Raw genomic sequence first — 18821 nt, 5'->3', positions numbered from 1 at the left:
CACTAAGTAAAGTTATCAATTGTTCATTTTCACTCAAACAAATTACAGTCTCACCTGACCACCTGCTGCTGCTGCTGCAATGGCTTCCATTCTGTTTCCGACTACCCGGATGAGACTAAACACCACCCTAAGTTTACCCTCGCCTCCTCAACCTCCACCGTCTTTCCAGAGGCCATCTCCGCCCACCACTTTTCTTTCTCCATTCGTCGGAGGCAGCGTCTCCGGCGACTTTTCCGGTCTTAGGATCCGACCCGCTTCCCTTATTGATAACTCGTCTAATTCGACCTCTCGAGTGAAACGTGGCGTTGTTACTGTGGTATTTTATCCCTAAATTTTCTTCAATTGTGGATATCTTGAGATAACTCGGTCTGCATTATGCACACTATAATCTAATGTCGCCTCAATTGTATTCGACCTATGCATTTCTGCTTTAATTGGAATTAATTTCTCTTCGTCATCACTGACACATTCTATTTTAAAATATATCGTGGAGTTTAAATTGTTTCTTATCCTGCATATCAAGCTTGATAGTCAAACTTTTTTTCGCTTATTCATGATCTTGATATTCATATAAAACTATCTGGTTCTGCCAACATATTTTGTTGAATTGTATCAGCTGGCAATGCCTTATAGGTATCACTGTAACATCTGTTAGCTTTTTTACTTCATACGGAGTAATACTAGTATTTAATTATCTGATGACCATCACTATTCAAAGGCTCATCTTCTGTGAACTGTTCCCTTTTTCTGGTTACTACTAGAAGTCTAGAACAGGAAATACGTTCAAGTTTCTCATTTTTTTTAGAACTAGTTCTAATCCACTCCGTGCTGGACCTGGGTCAAGAAAAGTGTTGGCTTGAATAGGAGATAAAAGGAGATCGATGTCTTGATCAAATTTAAGAGTCTACTACTATAATATGGGTTAAACTTATATGCAAATGAGAAATGCGAAGGATTTTGTCCGAGGGAAAGGGGAACTGAACTAATAAAAGATAAAATAACTGAAGGACTAAACTTTACAACTCTTTAACCATGGTCATTATCTATAGGCAGACCAAAACTGTGATCGTGGCTATTGAATCTCGTTTTGGAAGTGTCTGCTAATTTTTCTGGTCTGCAATAAGGTAGTTATTAAATGTAAACATGTAGTAGGAATCATCATAGAATTTGTATTCCGTTACTTTTAAGATGAACTCTGTTGTGTTTCCTGGTTCAGAACACTTTTTTTTTCTGGCACGATTTGATAGCTTAATTGTTTAACTATGCTCCCTGCCACAGATCATTAGGTAACTTGTTCGGCCTGCTATGTTGTTGATATATCATTTCCAGTGGCTATAGCTTATCCCATGCATATGCTGAGTTAGAGCTAGGAGCACTAGGCAAAACCGCAAAACAAAAGACCAGTTCACACTTCACATTTTAATTATACGGTGTGGATACTGGATTATGAAGGTTATATGAAGTTTAATTGACAATTAAGATACTCTAGATACACATATGACTGATTAGATTTAGATTACTTTTGTTGCTTGCTATTATACGTCAAATTTACTTAATATTATAAATTCATTTATCATACTAGACGGCCTCAAGGGCTATGATACTTGGCATAGTAGAACTTTAGTCTTCAAGTTTAAATTGTTAGATATAGAACCATGCATCGCAAGAAAAACATATTCTAAACTAAGATCATGGTCAAAACCAAGAATAAATATTAATAGTTCACTCTAAAACACATGCTTTTCCTGTTGAGGTTTCTTAAAACATGTGTTAGGCTTAGGCTTTTTTTCTACTTTATGGCTTGGGTATTTTATGTATCATCCCAAATTGTTTTCTTTGTCTTAGTTTGGAGATGATGTTCCAGGTTTTTTTGTCACCTTTGTTTTCATCTATACCCTCCCTTGGCTGTAGATGTAGTCTAGGACCGCTATCTGAACTAAAAGGAACAAAAACACCCTAAACGAAACTATAGTGGCTTCATCATGTAACAGGGAATAATACATCATCGTGATAACAATATCAGTAGTTGAGGCAAGACTGGGCAAATGCTTTTTGTGAATCACTAAATCTTTATGTTTATTTACCAGTCCAAACTTGGAGTCAAACCTCCTTTTTTTTTCCTCCTTCAACTAGCTTTAATAAATTGTAGAGGTTCTTGAGCAATGAAGAAACAAATATCTTTATAATTCCATTTGCGATTCTAACCTTTAATTCCTTACAGATATGTGAAACCACCAATTTTTACGCTATGTGTCGGCAATGCATGGGGAGAAGCTGCACTTCTACTGGCTGCTGGTGCAAAGGGGAATCGATCTGCCTTACCCTCATCAACAATAATGATCAAGCAGGTTTACTTTAAGCTATACATGGCTTTGCATTTCACTTTGATCGTCTCACACGAATAGATTGTTTCCCTTTAGTTTATTTGTACTTTGTGTTCGTATATTGATTACAAATTTACTTTTCAGCCAATTGCCAGGTTTCAGGGTCAAGCAACAGATGTAGAGCTTATGAGGAAAGAAGTTAGAAATGTGAAGGCTGAGTTGGTAAATTTAACAGATAGCTTCCCTCATTTATACCCCAGAAATATCATTGAAAAAATTTAAAGAGAATTCTGCAATGCTGCTTGTTTGTAATCCTCATCTCTTATCTGTGTCAAGTTTTATGTGTCCATCAATATGACTCGATCCATTGCTTCAACAACACATTCTGGGGATTAAGAACTGCATGTTTTATTTGTCAAGTTTACACGCCTACTGTAAAATGACTGTATATAATTGAGAAGTGCATATTTGATTTGAAAGGTCAAACTCTATGCGAAACACGTTGGAAAATCACCTGAGGAGATTGAAGAAGACATAAGGCGTCCAAAATATTTTAGTCCTATTGAGGCTGTTGAATATGGAATCATCGATAAGGTAACACACATTCCATTCACTTTGCCCTAAATGAGTTATGCAGTAGCATTATTATTTAAAATTTCATAGTTATGTGGTAACAACACTATTGCTTGCAATTTGAAGGTTCTGTACAATGAGAGGAGTAATGAAGACAGAGGAGTTCTGTCAGATCTTAAGAAAGCTCAACTTATTTGAAGTGTTTTTGATCGGGCCAGAGTAGCAGGATACCGATTTCTGGGATGCCAGACCATTCGGATTTTAGGGCAAACAAAACAGGGGTAGCTGGGGTGGGTGCCAGACCATTCGGATTCGTGAGACAATCAAAGCCACGTACTTCTTACCGGATCTAAATCTCAGATTGTCTACGTTTTAAAAAAATAGTGTAACACGGATAACCTTTTTTATTAATAAAATTTCGATCGATCTATTTTTATTTTTTCTTGTGTTCACTTTAAATTTTAATCATGATAATGTTATTATGATACTATCAACGTGATATTTTTATATATTTTTACTCTGGCACCATAGAAATGAAAATGATGGGAGAACTAAAATGTGATAACAAAATTTCATTATTTTTTTTCATATGGTATATATTTGACTCTGGGCACCATATGATTTTCTTTAAAAACAATTATTCACGGGACATCCCTGAAATCTTCACTCCACTTGGAATTCATCTTCTTCTGCCAAACAACCTGCTTTTTATCTTTACACCAAAGCCAACTCACTTCCTCCCTTTCTGCATTTTTCATCTGATTTTCTCTAATCCCTTCAACCCTCAATTTCTCCTTATCATCACACCATAAATCTCAACCCTTTTCTCTTCTTCTTGTGTTGATAATCTTTTTTCAAGAAACAATCTTATTGATAAATGAAACACCACAAAACCTTCCCTGCATCATCACCCTCTCGGCCTCATGTTTCTGAACCAGTTCATGCACTTCTTGAAATCAATGCACACACTCAGAAGGAAAACCACATCTTGTGATCATAGCCATTGAAAAAAAGAGAAGATTTAAGCAATCCTCCAAAAAGTAACAGTACTAATACTATTAAGAAGAAGAAATGGCTGCGTCGTGTTTCAATCCATTTCGGCTGCGCAAAAGCAAGAGCAATAGGTCTCTATCAATACCTTCAACCTCGAGGATCGAATCAGACAACATGGAGAGGAAGAGATTCGACAGCTTGGAATCATGGTCGATGATTCTTGACTCGGAGAATGTGGAGACATGGGAGGTGCCCAACGAGGATCGGGAGGAGTGGACCGCGGATCTCTCCCAGTTGTTCATAGGCAATAAGTTTGCTTCTGGGGCCCACAGCAGAATCTATAGAGGAATCTACAAGCAGAGAGCAGTGGCAGTTAAAATGGTGAGGATTCCCACTCACAAGGAGGAGACTCGAGCTCTGCTCGAGCACCAGTTCAAGAGCGAGGTTGCTCTTCTTTCCCGTCTGTACCATCCTAACATCGTCCAGGTTCGTCTCCTGCACTGCACATATTTCTTTTTCTAATTTGGAGCATGCTTGATTACATTTTTAAATGTGAAGCATTTTTATTGCTTGTAATATCTCACATAACTATGATCTAAGCTAGGCCTTTAATGTTCATGGAATACACAATTTGTGTAGTGAAAAGTGAAGATCGCTTAATAATTTTAAACATTTGTGTTGCTAGCTCCAAAATATATTTCAGAACTATGATCTATGAGTTTGGCCTTAAATCTGGAGAGTTAACTCAATTGTGCAATACATATTGGATATTGTACTTTTTTATAGAAAAAAGTGAAGCATGCTTAAGATTTTTTAACATTATATTGCTCGAAAAATTTCAGTGAAGTATGATCTAAGTTTTGGCCTTAAATCTTGATAGTTAACCCATTGTGACATACTTATGTTGTACTTATGCAATCTTGCATACATTTTATGTTTACTATGCATAATGTAGCTTTGGCAGCTATAAACTACGTGAAGCCCGTGTACATATGTAATTTAATTTATTAAATTTAAAGAAAAGCTACATATTCAATGGAGCAACTTTTACTTTATACATAACTTTTACTCATCTTCATCCCTTTCTTCGTCTGTGCAGTTCATTGCTGCGTGCAAAAAGCCGCCGGTATTCTGCATCATCACAGAGTACATGTCACAGGGGACTCTGAGGATGTATCTGAACAAGAAAGAGCCCTACTCCCTCTCAGTCGAGACGATTCTGAGACTAGCCCTCGACATATCAAGAGGGATGGAGTATCTCCACTCACAGGGAGTGATACATAGAGATCTCAAGTCGAACAACTTGCTTCTGAATGATGAGATGCGCGTGAAGGTTGCAGATTTTGGGACGTCGTGTTTGGAGACACAGTGCATGGAGGCCAAGGGGAATATGGGGACTTACCGCTGGATGGCGCCTGAGATGATCAAGGAGAAGCCTTACACGCGCAAGGTTGATGTATATAGCTTCGGGATTGTGCTGTGGGAACTCACAACCGCTCTGCTCCCGTTCCAGGGGATGACACCCGTGCAGGCTGCCTTTGCTGTGGCTGAGAAGGTTGGATATATAGAGTTTTGATCAAATTAGTAGACGCATGAAGCCTAGCATAGTTTTAGTATAAGTTGATAAAACTAATGTATTCTGATCTGTTGCAGAATGAGAGGCCGCCGTTGGCAGCAAGTTGCCAGGCAGCAATAGGGCACCTAATAAAGAGATGCTGGGCAGCCAACCCGTCGAAGAGACCGGATTTTAGTGAGATAGTGTCGGCATTGGAGAAGTATGACGAATGTGCGAAAGAGGGGCTTCCTCTGACGCTGCACTCGGGCTTAGTTAGCAAAAACGCCATCATCCAACGCTTGAAAGGATGCGTATCGATGAACTCATCCGTACCTGTACATGCCTGACTTCACTCCCCATCTATTTTGCTATTCTAAGTTGCATACATTTGTTATTGCTCATATGTATATACCTCACTAGTGTTTAACTTATGAGAATTAAGAGCTTGTGGCATGAATAATTTCATGTTACATTACTAATTACTACTATTAGTGATGATGTAGTGTGTTACTTACCTTACTTGTGAATTGTGATGGAGGAGAAACATATGAATCATTTTTTATTGATGCTTTGCTTGTTTCAGTTGATAGAAGAGAGAGTGTGATCGCTCCATAAATTCTGGTTTTGTACCCACTTTCTTTACCTAAGAGCTTAATTAATACTGCTGCAATATTATAGTGGGCTATAAACTTTACATTGGACCTTACTACACAAAATAAAATTATGACCCAGTTATTAATGTATTACAAAAACAAGTAAAGTAAGAGAAAATGAGATAGTTGTGAAAAAGCTACATAATTATAAATAAAATTAATTTTGGTAGACTATACAAAATATAAATAGAACTACTATTTTTCATAGATCTAAAAGTCACTCAGTGGTAAATTACAATATTGATGGAAATAAAAAATTCTCCTAGTTTCGGTTAAAACTTGTTTGAGGAATAATATTACGCATAATTATATTTGAGGTAACAATCTCCCGATTCCAATTCAGACAAAGATACTCTCGCACAATTTCAATGGCGAGTTCAAAATTTCAAGCTTTATGGAATCACCCAGCTGGACCTAAAACCAGTCAGTTATATAACCCTATTCCTTCTTTGCAGCATTATAATTTAATTTCGTATCCCTTTTTAAATGTTTAATGTTATCCCATCATAAGATTGAATTTTTTTAGCATCTTAATTGTTTATTTATGGTGTTAGAATGTGCATTTTTGTTGCTTTAATTGTGAATTTTTGTGTCTTGTAGAATGCGAAAATGATATTCTGCTTGTTTATGTTGTTATTGAATTTGATTTTGCGAAGGTATTAAGATTGGTCAAGAGCTATTCAATTGAGAAGGAATGGTTGAGGTTGGGCGGGGTGGGTAATTCTAGGGTTATGGATGACCTCTTCACAAAATCAAGTTAATTTCAAAATGGGATGCACGATCCACGAATGAGTAAAGGTTCTGTGTATCATAGTCAAGTTCCCTCTGATTCAATGTGCTTTTGCTTGATGCCATGTTGTTGATATACCGGATTAACATTACAACAGTATAAAATTTGCTTATCCTTTACTTTCGAGGATTAGCCTAGATAGGTAAAATAGGAGTATAGGATATTTTTACTAAGATGGAATGATACTTTGGGATATCCAATGCCCTTTATAATTTCTATCATTCTAGTTTTTGCTTGATTCAATCCCACTGAAAAAGGTAGGGTTGGAGAAATGCTAGTAATGAGGATAAAAACACTCGAATTTTATCTGTCATGAAAAGATGCTAGTATAACTTTTACATTTACACATTTTAAATCAATGTTGCAGAAGTTTTATAGTATTAAATATGATCTTAACTAAGGGTTATATCAGTTATGGTCCTACCTTGCTCCTTGTTGGCTTGTGTTAGATTTTTCCGATGTGGATATGCCTAATGAAATGAAAAAATGATGCAATTAGGACATGGCGTATCTTCTTGCTCGAGGGTGAAGAATTAACTAATAGGTCTAAGACATACTACATAGTTTCCAAAATATTAACAGACATGATACTACTATATAGCAAGGACAAGTTTACTTTGAGATTTGTAAGCTATTGGATTTGATTTTGCATAAAAAATTAGTTAATACCTTCCTATTAGGTTCATATAACCATATATGTGAAATGATCACAACTTTTTGTACGAATTATCATTTATGCTTGAATTATAATCATAAAAGATATACTTATCTAGAATGATATGTTGTGCTTCGTATGTATAGTTCATTTCTGGGCACCAACCTTCAAATGGGGAATTAGCATTGCTAATCTAGCTGATTCAACAAAACCCCCTGAGAAAGTTTCATATCCCCAACAGATAGGTGAGTTTTATTAATGAACATTTGTGCTCTCAAAATTTTCAGCTCACTTCATCCTATCTTTTGTGGGTCACAAAAACTTGAAATAGAAATAGCATCTATGTTAATTTGGTCTTCTTTTCTGATTACTTAAGTTTGTCTTTTTCCAATTTATTTCAGCAGTGTAATGGAAGATCTCTTGTAGGCATTCATGGTACTGATTTGTTTCACTCTCTTTGCCATTTTCAGCTGTTACAGCAACTGGAGTTATTTGGTCACGCTATAGCACTGTTATTACTCCTGTGAGTTCAATTGTTTATGATACATAGCTGCTTATGCCTTATTAGATGCTTTACATATATCTTTTGATTTGCCAGAGTGAATGTTGTCGATGAGTTACCATGTGTTTTATTGTCCGTTTTTCCCTGAATGATTTATTAGGACTGCAGTTGTTATATTTCAAAGTTCATATCTGATCCTCATTTAATCTTTCTAATCCTAGTTTTGAATTAGCTAAGCAGTTTGGGCACATGCCGCACATCTCTAGTGAAGAAAAGCCATGAGATTTTTCCTTCTGTTCACTTTTTCTTTCCAAATCTTCTCGCCTGAATTATGCACACAAAACTCACTTGTTGAAGTGCTTTTTACGTTGATTTCTATGTAGAGGGTGTATGGCTTGGCTTATAAGCTCCTTAAAATTTTTTATGAGTTGTTTAAGAGCTATTAGTCTTAAGAAATATTTGGCAATATAATCTCTTAAAATAGCTTATACGATGGGAAAATAAGCTCCAACAGTTGCTAAGGTATCCCAAAAGTAAGTTCCTCAAATCTCAGCTTATTTTTCATAATCATATGAGCAATAATCAGTTTACAAAATTAACTCTACTATGGTTCATTATTTCCAACACATACCCTGATACCCTTCTGATTTCATTTATATTCAGGTTTCTCTCTAATTAGGATTTTCTGTCACTAACTCACAATTTCCTCCTTAACTTACAAGCTCTCAATAATAAACCTGAGCTGAGCACCCTCTTGATTCCCTGTATTAGGTTATTTGAATATTGATTTCATGTAAACCAAACCATGTAACAACTTTCTATGCTGTATTTTGTATATGTGATGATGGTGGGGCTGCAGAAGAACTGGAATCTCTTCAGCGTAAACATTGTAATGGCTGGCACAGGCATTTACCAGCTTAGCCGAAAAATTCAGTAAGTCATTTATGTGTTTGTTTGCTAATGTGATTTTCGGTAGATCCAGATTATTCATTACCCTCTCCATGCTTCACAGGCATGATTATTTTAACAAGGAGGAAGCTGCTGTTGTGACGAAGGAATGATGATGAAAATTGTGTTTTGTAAGTTAATAGAATCGAGCTGTGAACGTGTACGGTACCAATGGCTGGGTCTATCATTTTGCTATCTGTTTGTGCTGTCCATCGCCTTTGATCTTGAATCCCTATATACTTTTGGATGATCGAGGGAAAATAAACGAATAATTAGTTTCTTGATTTTGATCAGGAGTGCGATCTTTACAAGCTGAATATTGTCATGGTCTAGCTTGATTTGTTTGTTATTAACCTTACTTCCAGCACAAACAAGCACGTTCTTAGATTTATGTTTAAAACATTGATTATTTTCTTTTCGGGTGATTGTTCCTAAATGCATTAAATTTCATCCAATTCTAATATAGCAATTGAAAATTCAAGTATTTGGACGCATAAATTTTAATTCATATGCAAAATCGTGAACTATGTATGACATTTATTTAACAAATTGTATTCATAATAGTATGACAATAATTTCATTATTTTATCGTAATATGTAACGTTCAATTACGACTAATATTTAATTATTTGAAAGTAAAATCACTTAATGAGTAAATTGCTTGCAAGCTAACGAGCTCAAATGAGTTTTAATCAAATTGAGAGCCGAATAATTTGTTTCTTTTTTTTAGTAGAGTGGAGTATTAATTTTGATAAGAAATGCAATTCCCACCCAGCACAATAATACTACAAAATCTTTGTGCAGCAAATAGTTCAACTCATTTATAAATCCGAGCCGTGGTAAGTGGTTACATAATCCCAGCACATGTGTCCTGAAAATTCAGAGTGAAAAATTTGATTTCCTCAACAAGTGGAGATGAAATCATACAAATGCAATCGCTTCAACAAACAAGTAAACTAAACCTAAAAATACAACCCTAAGTGATCTCAAATCTACTTTCTTAAGTATAAGCAACGTAGCAAACACTGTACTCAACAGGCTTAGATTGCTCATCTGCTTCTAACCCTTAGGCTTTGCATAAATCAAGCGACGTCTCAATAAATGATGAGCTGATTCGCTCTACTCATCTTTGTTTTGATCTCTCCACTCGGAATCATTTTCACCATCATGAGCCTTCAACCCCAGACTCAAATCCAAGGTACTTACGTTCAGATCTTGCCGTTCTTCACTATTGGTCTCTGAAGCCTGATACAGTGCATATCGATGTTTAGATGCAAAACATAGACAGACTCTTTGAGCTACTTAGGCTGAAAATGGTCATCTAGAAGGGGGCCGGGGAAAGGGTATATTTCTCCACCCTTTTTCATCAAAAGGGACACTCAGAAGGTAGGAAACACTGCTCTATAGTTTTAAGAAAGCATATCCCCATTTGTAAAAACCAGGCACTCGTGGACTTGTCTATAAAGAGTGTAGTTTTTTATACTAAGAACCACAAAGAGCAGAAGAGACCTAATGAGCAACAAGAGGAAAAGACAGTAGAAAAAAACATGCAATGTCACCTGATTTTCATCCATTGGTACATCATTCATGTCAGGTTTTTCGTCACCTCTGGACGTTGCCTCTACTGCATCCGAGTTATCTTCACTGGACTTATTTTCATCCTCCATCTGCTCAGAGGATTCAACTTTTTGTTCTTCAAGCACAACAATCTGTCCAATCATACAGAAACAAAATCAGAAACGTAATTTACTGGATCTTGAAATAACCATGTAGAAGGTCAGTTGGCGGTAAAAGTAGGACACTTTTGGACAATCCATTAACAACCCTGGTGAACCAAATAACCGAGATCATGAATAATGGATAGATATTTACTTTTTACGACACATAAAAGTGTATTTCACAAACTAGCAATGTGGCATGTGTTTATCCAGGCAGAACAACATGCAGCTCGTTCATATTGTTAAGAACAGAGAGTATATAGGCATTATGAAATTCATATTCTAACTTTAAAACCATAAACAACTTCATGTACAGGGCTGTAGACTAGCAACGAAGAATTGGTCAAAAAAAAGTTTCTCATCGCCAAGATTTTCGAGTAAGACACTCGTTTGCCTCAATGGACCATAGCAAGAATTTTACACCAACAATTTTTTTCTAAAACAAATCATCCTAAATCTCTCATGGGTAGGAAGGGTGCTCTTTACCTTCCACTACTTACAAATAAAACCAAGCAAGAAAAAACTCCTGATTCCCACCCACGGCCCACCATACACGCCCAAAAATAGTTTGGAACAAATGTTATAGCATACAGATCCACTATAAGTGAAACAGCCAAACAACCTCATCGATTTGTTGTTATGAATATCAAATTCATCTTCCAATTCGTAAATGTGCATACAATAAACATGTAATCTTGCTATGAATAAAGTCAAAACATTCAGAAAATTCAGTCAAAATTTTCCATTGCTCCCCAATTCACGGCATTTAATTACAAAAAAAAAAGATAAAAATAAATAACCCTAGACCGCCAAGACACTCACAAAAGCACAATGATCAGATCGAATCAGATAATCCTTAATTCAGCTCATGCCCAAGCCAAATCGAAAAACAGGAGCAATTACAATTACAAGAACGATTCAAATAAACCAAATTGGAATCAAATCAAATAAGGCAGAATTACCGGAATATACTTGAATCGTCTCTTCGGAGGCTTCTCGACCGCAACGTCCCCGTCTTTACTCGAATCCTTAGGTTCAGCATTGGCATTATCGGCGCCGTTGCTATCATTGTTGCTGCCGTCTTTGGATTGGCTGGGAGCGATGGGCGTCCACTTGTAAAACTGGAGGTGGGAGGAGGAGTTGCTTCCATTAGCGTTTCCGTTGGACGCCGTGTGATGGTGGTTGTTGGAATTGGGCGGCGGCACGTGAACCCACTTTTTCTTCCACTTGCGAACGGGGCCGGTGAAGACGGTGGCGGGGCCGGTGAAACGGGTGGAAGATCGGCCGAACCTGGCCCCTACCCCCTCCATTATTCAAATGAACAAGTACCGGCGGCGAGGAGATTTGAAGAGGGTGAGTGTAACCGTAAAACGTCCTTGGTCAACAACTCTTTTTCCGAAGCCTTGAAATTTAAAATTTTAAGTTGTTTTGTTGTTACTTATTTATAGGTTCTAACGGCGAGAAATTTCGGAATAAGGGATTAAATTTGCTGACATTTCGTAATTAGGGATTCAATTCGCTAACCTTTCGTAATTTGGGATCGAGACATGCATATTCTTCAGAATAATGGATTTATGATATTTTATCTTATTTATGTTCTTTTTTAATATTATTTCCCTCTAACTATTTATTAATCGCCTAAATTACCCCTTCAAATTTTTACCTAAATTCTACTACTTCATCAAAAATTCAGCCAACGAAGAACTTGTCAAACTTCGACAAGAAGTTGCTTCTTTGCAGGATGCCTCGACTATGTCCACCGGTGACGGTGAGGAAGATGACGATGAAGGGAATGATGTGGGAGAGAAGCTGACTGAACTGTATGAGAAGTTGCAGTTAATGGGATCCGATGCTGCTGAGGCTCAAGCTTCCAAAATTCTTGCTGGGTTGGGTTTTACTAAAGATATGCAGGTCGAGCAACACGGTCCTTTAGTGGTGGTTGGAGAATGAGAATTTCATTAGCCGGAGCACTTTTGTTCAGCCTACTTTGTTGCTATTGGATGAGCCTACAAATCATCAGGACCTCATGGCTGTTCTCTGGTTGGAAGAATACTTATGCAGGTGGAAGAAAACTCTTATTGTTGTCTCACACGACAGGGATTTTCTTAATACTGTTTGCAACGAGATTATTCATCTCCATGATTTGAAGCTTCACGTGTATCATGGAAAATTTGAAAGGGGTAATTTAGACAATTGATAAATGCTTAGAGGGAAATAATATTAAAAAAGAACATAAATAAGATAAAATATCATAAATCCCTTATTCTGAGGAATACGCATGCCTCGATCCCAAATTACGAAAGGTCAGCGAATTGAATCCCTAATTACGAAAGGTCAGCGAATTTAACCCATTATTCCGAAATTTCTCTATAACAGTAATGTTACTTGCCGTTTTATTTAAGGGAATACTATATTAATAGATTGTGCAATTAGAGAAGATGAAATCCTAGTTATGTTCTAAGGGTGCGTTATAATGCTAACTTTTCTTAAAATGCTAACTTGCTAACTCATCAACGTATTGTATTAAAAATGTCAACACATATTTGTGTTGAAATTTTAATAAACTATGTTGACATTTAAATATTAATGTCAACACAATGTATTAAAATATCAACTTAAGTTTATGTTGACATTTCAGTATCATCGTATTGACATTTTTAATACATTACGTTGATGAGTTAGCAAGTTAGCAATTTAAGAAAAGTTAGCGACGGATCACACTCCTATGTTCTGATTTGTATAGGGTTTTACATTGAGGATCGTAATTGTCAAAATTTGCCGATCGTTCATGACATGTATATGAGTATATCATTTGAGGTGAGTGTTATATTGTTAATTCAATACTTAATTGCTAACTACAATTAAATAATACTCCCTCCATCCCCTAATAGGAGTCGCTCTTTGACCGGGCACGAGTTTTAAGAAATGTAGAGAAAAGTTAGTTGAAAAGTTAGTGGAATGTGGGACCCACATTTTTATATTGGTTTTATAATAAAATGTGAGTTGAGTGAGTTAGTGGAATGTGAGGCCTACCATCATTTATGGTAAAAATGAAGAGTAACTCTTAATGGGGGACGACCCAAAATGGAAATTAGCTACTCTTATTCGGGGACGGAGGGAATAATCATTAAATATTTAAATCAAATGCCTAGATCATCAGTCCCGGAATGTCAATACGATCAACAAAAAACGTCAATAAGGGTATTAAGGTCAATTTACAACAAATTAGTTATAACTAACTTTTGAAAATATCTCATAACTTTAAAACTCATATAACTTTCTCGATTTAAATTATGTTTCCGCACAACATATATCAAATTAAAGAGAATTTCATAAGGATTATAACGAGATTTCACTTGCATATGTTCCGATATCAAAATTTGAAAAAAATTTCGAAAATTTTCAATTTTTTATAGCAACAAATGTCAACATAGTATATAAAATATATCAATATAATACATGTAGAATGTCAATATAAGCAATGTGCTAACATTCTCAAAGCATTGTGTTGATCTTTTCGAAACAATATATTGACATTTTCATCCAAAACCCTAATTTGGTAGTTTTTTTATCTTTTTCGATTTAATTAATAAAAATGAAAATTACACGTGGCAAATTTTAGACCACGAAATTTCTAAAATCCTATGGTCTTAAATTAATTGTAGTTAGCAATTAAATGATGAGTTAGCCATTGATGACACGCCTTTCAAAAATTTATATATTGTCTATTAGTAGTATTTTTTTATCTTCACAAACTAGTATTTGAATATAAGTTCTGAATTCTGATCCTACTGTATTAAAGTTGATTTTAACTACACGTTGTATATAGCCATCTTTGTGGCAAAATATGATAAAATAATGTTATTGCATGTAAATACATGAATTTTTTAATTCTAATTTTTATAAACTCTTTATTTTATGCAAAAATACATGAACTCGATCATTTTTGTGAACTTTTATTTTTTTAATTTTCTCATATTAGCAATTTTGTTTATTTTCTTTCACATGTAATATTATACTACTAGTACTATTATAACTTTTGTTATTTTTTCATTTATATATTCTTTATAATCTAAGAATAAAAAATAATTATTTAACCTCATAAAAAAATTATATAGTTTTCGTCTCATTAAAATATGTGCATTTTTTATTTTTGTCCACCCCATAAAAATATGGACATTTCACTTACTCATTACTCATATACGTCAATTTATTTACAACTTATACCACTGTGACTAACCATAACAACTCATTAAATACTAATCCTTCCGTCTAAAAAAAGATGACCCCTTTTTTGGGAGACACGAGATTTTATGCAATTTTATTTGTGTATTAGGTGGAGAGAATAAAATAAGAGAGAGAATAAAATAGAAATAAAATTATTTCTATTTTTAGTAATGAGTCATCTTGAGTGGAACAAACTAAAAAAAAAAATTACACGTGGCAAATTTTAGACCACGAAATTTCTAAAATCCTATGGTCTTAAATTAATTGTAGTTAGCAATTAAATGATGAGTTAGCCATTGATGACGCGCCTTTCAAAAATTTATATATTGTCTATTAGTAGTATTTTTTTTATCTTCACAAACTAATATTTGAATATAAGTTCTGAATTCTGATCCTACTGTATTAAAGTTGATTTTAACTACACGTTGTATATAGCCATCTTTGTGGCAAAATATGATAAAATAATGTTATTGCATGTAAATACATGAATTTTTTAATTCTAATTTTTATAAACTCTTTATTTTATGCAAAAATACATGAACTCGATCATTTTTGTGAACTTTTATTTTTTTAATTTTCTCATATTAGCAATTTTGTTTATTTTCTTTCACATGTAATATTATACTACTAGTACTATTATAACTTTTGTTATTTTTTCATTTATATATTCTTTATAATCTAAGAATAAAAAATAATTATTTAACCTCATAAAAAAATTATATAGTTTTCGTCTCATTAAAATATGTGCATTTTTTATTTTTGTCCACCCCATAAAAATATGGACATTTCACTTACTCATTACTCATATACGTCAATTCATTTACAACTTATACCACTGTGACTAACCATAACAACTCATTAAATACTAATCCTTCCGTCTCAAAAAAGATGACCCCATTTTTTGGGAGACACGAGATTTTATGCAATTTTATTTATGTAATAGGTGGAGAGAATAAAATAAGAGAGGGAATAAAATAGAAATAAAATTATTTCTATTTTTAGTAATGAGTCACCTTCAATGGAATACAGTGTGAGTAATACAGGGTTTCACGTTCAACTAACTTTTTATACGTAACAAATTTGACTGCATATTTGACAAAAAAAGAAAAAAAATAGCGAATAAACAGTATCCCCTGCAAGACTAGAAGACAGGAATATAGAAGTATATATATTAACTCGCCGGCAGCGACTGTTGATCAGCAATTGACGCTAGTAAGGCGGTGGCCGCTATTCTAGAGTTTGACCAGCCATCCTGCATTCTTATTTTTTTCAGTGTTTCCCCTTCTCTTTATTTCATAAATTCATTCTGCATTTTTATTTATTTTTCACTTTTATTTTATTTTTCTTTATTTCATATGTTCTTCTTGTATCTTCGCTATTGTAGTAATTCAATCATACAAATTGTTTCTTAAATTTTGTTTATTGTTCACTTTATGTATTTTTTTCAATTGTAACATGTGACTCATTATAATATTATTATGTGTACTACAATAATAATATATATCTCCACAGCGAGAAGTCACCATTCCTATCCGTTTAAAATGAAACAAACTAAAGTTAGATAGTCACACATATCAATCGTAGTTTTTGCAAAATGATTCAAAAAAATTTAATTGTGCAATAAAGTATCCCATATAAATAGGGAGAAGGTAATAACTGTAATATCTGTCTAGTGATGCACAAAAATGGGTGCAACAACACATGATAATTCATAAATAAGTGGATAGACACAAGTACATGAATGATGGAAGGCGAAATCAACAAGTTGATTCTAGTTTGGAGCATCATAGTTTCTTCCCTATGCTACACCCACAAAGTAGCCCAAATCTTCCCCACCGGAACCCCAAGAATCATCTCAATCTCCCCAATCATAATCCTCTTTCTCCTCCTCCCTCTCAACTTCACCTCCATACACTTCGCCGGCATCACCTCCTTCTTCATCTCATGGCTCTCAACCTTCAAACTCCTCCTCTTCACCTTCAACCAAGGCCCCCTCTCATCCCACCCCCCAATCCCCTTGTCCCTCTTCATCCCCTTAGCTTGCTTCCCCATCAAACTCCAACAACCATCCCATACCAATAAACCTCACAAATCACCCCTCAACCATGTAATCAGAATAACAATACTAGCCCTTCTCATACGCGTCTACGCCTACAAAGCACACATCCATCCCCACATCATCTTGCTCTGCTATTCCCTCCACATGTATCTCATGCTAGAGATCATCCTCTCCCTCTTCTCCACCGTCGTTAAGGCCTTGCTTCGAGTGGACCTCGAGCCTCAGTTCAACGAGCCTTACCTTGCTACCTCGCTTCAAGACTTCTGGGGGAGGAGGTGGAATCTTATGGTGTCCAACATTTTACACCCCACGGTTTACCGCCCCATGAGGTCCGTCTCGGCCCGGATTGGGCCCAGGAAATGGGCCTCAATCCCGGCAGTTTTGGCTACTTTTATGGTGTCGGGGGTCATGCATGAGCTCATCGTCTACAACATTGGGAGATTGAGGCCTAGTGGAGAGATGATTGGCTTCTTTGTACTGCATGGGGCATCTTTATCTCTCGAGATAGTCGTTAAGAAAGTGTGTGAGGGGAGATTCAGGCTACCTAGGATCGTTTCGGGGGTGTTGACGTTGGGATATGTGATTTACACCAGTTTTTGGCTGTTTTTTCCGCCGTTTTTGAGGGCGAAATCGGATCTTAAGAGCTGCAGGGAGTCTCTAGCATTCGTAGAGTCTGTTAAAAATCATCGGCTAGTTGGACCCACTGAGGTTTCTTGTCCATTTCTGTGAACTTTTTCAGGGACAAATGATGTAAATTTGTTGATAAGGATATGTTTGATGTCGCATTTAAACAACATTTTATCTCTTGTTTATACATAATCTATGTATCTTTGTTTTAAACAGCATAGGATTGTCTATCTATAATGGAGTATTCTACGCAAATCTAAATGGCCATAATGTGTCCGGCCATAAAGAGTTAATTTAGTCCATTTACATGTATAAAAAAATTAGAATTATCGATATAAACTTATATGTGTGTGAATGGACTTGTGAGTTGATACTTATCTTTGAATTTCATTACGTAAAACACATTAATATCACGAATTACTATATACGTTGAGCAACAATCAAGAAATAACAGTAATAATAAGTTGAGCAAAAACTACGAAAGAACAACACTAACATGTTGAGCAACATATAATGAAGATGATATAAAAGTAAAATCAAGTTGTATTAAACCAAAAAATTGAAAAAAAATCAATTTTTTTTGTTATTTAATTAATTTATGGCTGGCCATAATGTGGCCGCATAGCATTATTCTAACTATTATCACTTTATCAGAAAAAATGGGGATAATTACACTATTAGTACAAAATATATTATTATTGTTTTTTATTGTAAATTTTTTTTAAAATTTATGTTTGATTTTAATACTACATTTCATCAATTGTATTTAGACTAAGCCAATTTTTTGCCTACATTAGATATAAAATGTTTCAAAATTATTTCATATATTGGTACAACAAGATTTATCATTGTTTCATAGGAATTTATACGTCACATAAGGAAAAAGTTAACAGCGTCTAAACATGCATGGCATAATGCATTAAAATGAAACACTAATAAAACCATTTATAGTATTGTACTCCCTCCGTTTCTTGTTAGTAGAGACATTTGTTTTCAGTACAGTTTAAGAATAGTGTGTTAAATTAATGGTAAATAAAGTAAAAGAGAGAGTTACTTTTTAAAAAAATAGAAATGACTCAATTATCTTAGAACTCCACAAAATAGAAAATGATTTTATTAACATGGAACGTGATGGAGTATAATTTATGTCTAACTTTAAACTCTTATATGAAACAAGGCAGAAATATTTTATATGTA

General features: G+C 35.0%; 5 protein-coding genes across 5 annotated transcripts; 4 read left to right on the top strand and 1 right to left on the bottom strand.

The window, feature by feature from the left end:
• Window positions 1–12: 12 nt before the first annotated feature.
• Window positions 13–3391, top strand: LOC121802617 (ATP-dependent Clp protease proteolytic subunit-related protein 4, chloroplastic-like). The gene is made up of 5 exons (XM_042202294.1): window positions 13–316; window positions 2222–2348; window positions 2469–2546; window positions 2805–2918; window positions 3024–3391. Exons 2-5 carry the CDS (start codon window positions 2337–2339, stop codon window positions 3093–3095), a joined length of 276 nt encoding a protein of 91 aa, XP_042058228.1. The 5' UTR covers window positions 13–316; window positions 2222–2336; the 3' UTR covers window positions 3096–3391.
• A 284-nt stretch (window positions 3392–3675) lies between these two features.
• Window positions 3676–5925, top strand: LOC121803240 (serine/threonine/tyrosine-protein kinase HT1-like). The gene is made up of 3 exons (XM_042202924.1): window positions 3676–4376; window positions 4990–5445; window positions 5544–5925. The coding sequence occupies exons 1-3, from the start codon at window positions 3969–3971 to the stop codon at window positions 5790–5792; spliced, it is 1113 nt and encodes a 370-aa protein (XP_042058858.1). The 5' UTR covers window positions 3676–3968; the 3' UTR covers window positions 5793–5925.
• A 394-nt stretch (window positions 5926–6319) lies between these two features.
• Window positions 6320–9277, top strand: LOC121802988 (mitochondrial pyruvate carrier 4-like). Its single transcript, XM_042202688.1, has 5 exons — window positions 6320–6521; window positions 7690–7788; window positions 8014–8066; window positions 8905–8978; window positions 9058–9277. Exons 1-5 carry the CDS (start codon window positions 6467–6469, stop codon window positions 9104–9106), a joined length of 330 nt encoding a protein of 109 aa, XP_042058622.1. The 5' UTR covers window positions 6320–6466; the 3' UTR covers window positions 9107–9277.
• Window positions 9278–9788: 511 nt separating this feature from the next.
• Window positions 9789–12103, bottom strand: LOC121802804. Its single transcript, XM_042202509.1, has 3 exons — window positions 11674–12103; window positions 10553–10702; window positions 9789–10238 (listed from the first exon to the last, which is right to left on the bottom strand). Exons 1-3 carry the CDS (start codon window positions 12019–12021, stop codon window positions 10113–10115), a joined length of 624 nt encoding a protein of 207 aa, XP_042058443.1. The 5' UTR covers window positions 12022–12103; the 3' UTR covers window positions 9789–10112.
• A 4579-nt stretch (window positions 12104–16682) lies between these two features.
• On the top strand, window positions 16683–17728 carry LOC121803733 (acyl-CoA--sterol O-acyltransferase 1-like). Its single transcript, XM_042203356.1, has one exon. The coding sequence runs from the start codon at window positions 16683–16685 to the stop codon at window positions 17724–17726; it is 1044 nt and encodes a 347-aa protein (XP_042059290.1). The 3' UTR covers window positions 17727–17728.
• Window positions 17729–18821: the final 1093 nt, after the last annotated feature.

Source organism: Salvia splendens, chromosome 5, assembly GCF_004379255.2.
Source record: "Salvia splendens isolate huo1 chromosome 5, SspV2, whole genome shotgun sequence".
Taxonomy (NCBI): Eukaryota; Viridiplantae; Streptophyta; class Magnoliopsida; order Lamiales; family Lamiaceae; genus Salvia; species Salvia splendens.
The sequence above is the reverse complement of the archived record's forward strand: the minus strand, read 5'-3'. Positions and strand labels throughout refer to the sequence as shown.

Bases quoted from the DNA above. Each gene is read 5' to 3' on its own strand.
- LOC121802617 (XM_042202294.1), top strand. The intron at 2,547-2,804 runs GTAAATTTAACA...TTGATTTGAAAG, and splicing joins GAAATGTGAAGGCTGAGTTG to GTCAAACTCTATGCGAAACA. The intron at 2,919-3,023 runs GTAACACACATT...TGCAATTTGAAG, and splicing joins AATATGGAATCATCGATAAG to GTTCTGTACAATGAGAGGAG.
- LOC121803240 (XM_042202924.1), top strand. From the start codon at position 3,969: ATGGCTGCGTCGTGTTTCAATCCATTTCGGCTGCGCAAAAGCAAGAGC. The intron at 4,377-4,989 runs GTTCGTCTCCTG...TCGTCTGTGCAG, and splicing joins ACCATCCTAACATCGTCCAG to TTCATTGCTGCGTGCAAAAA. The intron at 5,446-5,543 runs GTTGGATATATA...GATCTGTTGCAG, and splicing joins CCTTTGCTGTGGCTGAGAAG to AATGAGAGGCCGCCGTTGGC.
- LOC121802988 (XM_042202688.1), top strand. From the start codon at position 6,467: ATGGCGAGTTCAAAATTTCAAGCTTTATGGAATCACCCAGCTGGACCT. The intron at 7,789-8,013 runs GTGAGTTTTATT...TGCCATTTTCAG, and splicing joins TTCATATCCCCAACAGATAG to CTGTTACAGCAACTGGAGTT. The intron at 8,067-8,904 runs GTGAGTTCAATT...GTGGGGCTGCAG, and splicing joins ATAGCACTGTTATTACTCCT to AAGAACTGGAATCTCTTCAG.
- LOC121802804 (XM_042202509.1), bottom strand. From the start codon at position 12,021: ATGGAGGGGGTAGGGGCCAGGTTCGGCCGATCTTCCACCCGTTTCACC. The intron at 10,703-11,673 runs GTAATTCTGCCT...ATGATTGGACAG, and splicing joins GACGATTCAAGTATATTCCG to ATTGTTGTGCTTGAAGAACA. The intron at 10,239-10,552 runs GTGACATTGCAT...GCACTGTATCAG, and splicing joins TACCAATGGATGAAAATCAG to GCTTCAGAGACCAATAGTGA.
- LOC121803733 (XM_042203356.1), top strand. From the start codon at position 16,683: ATGGAAGGCGAAATCAACAAGTTGATTCTAGTTTGGAGCATCATAGTT.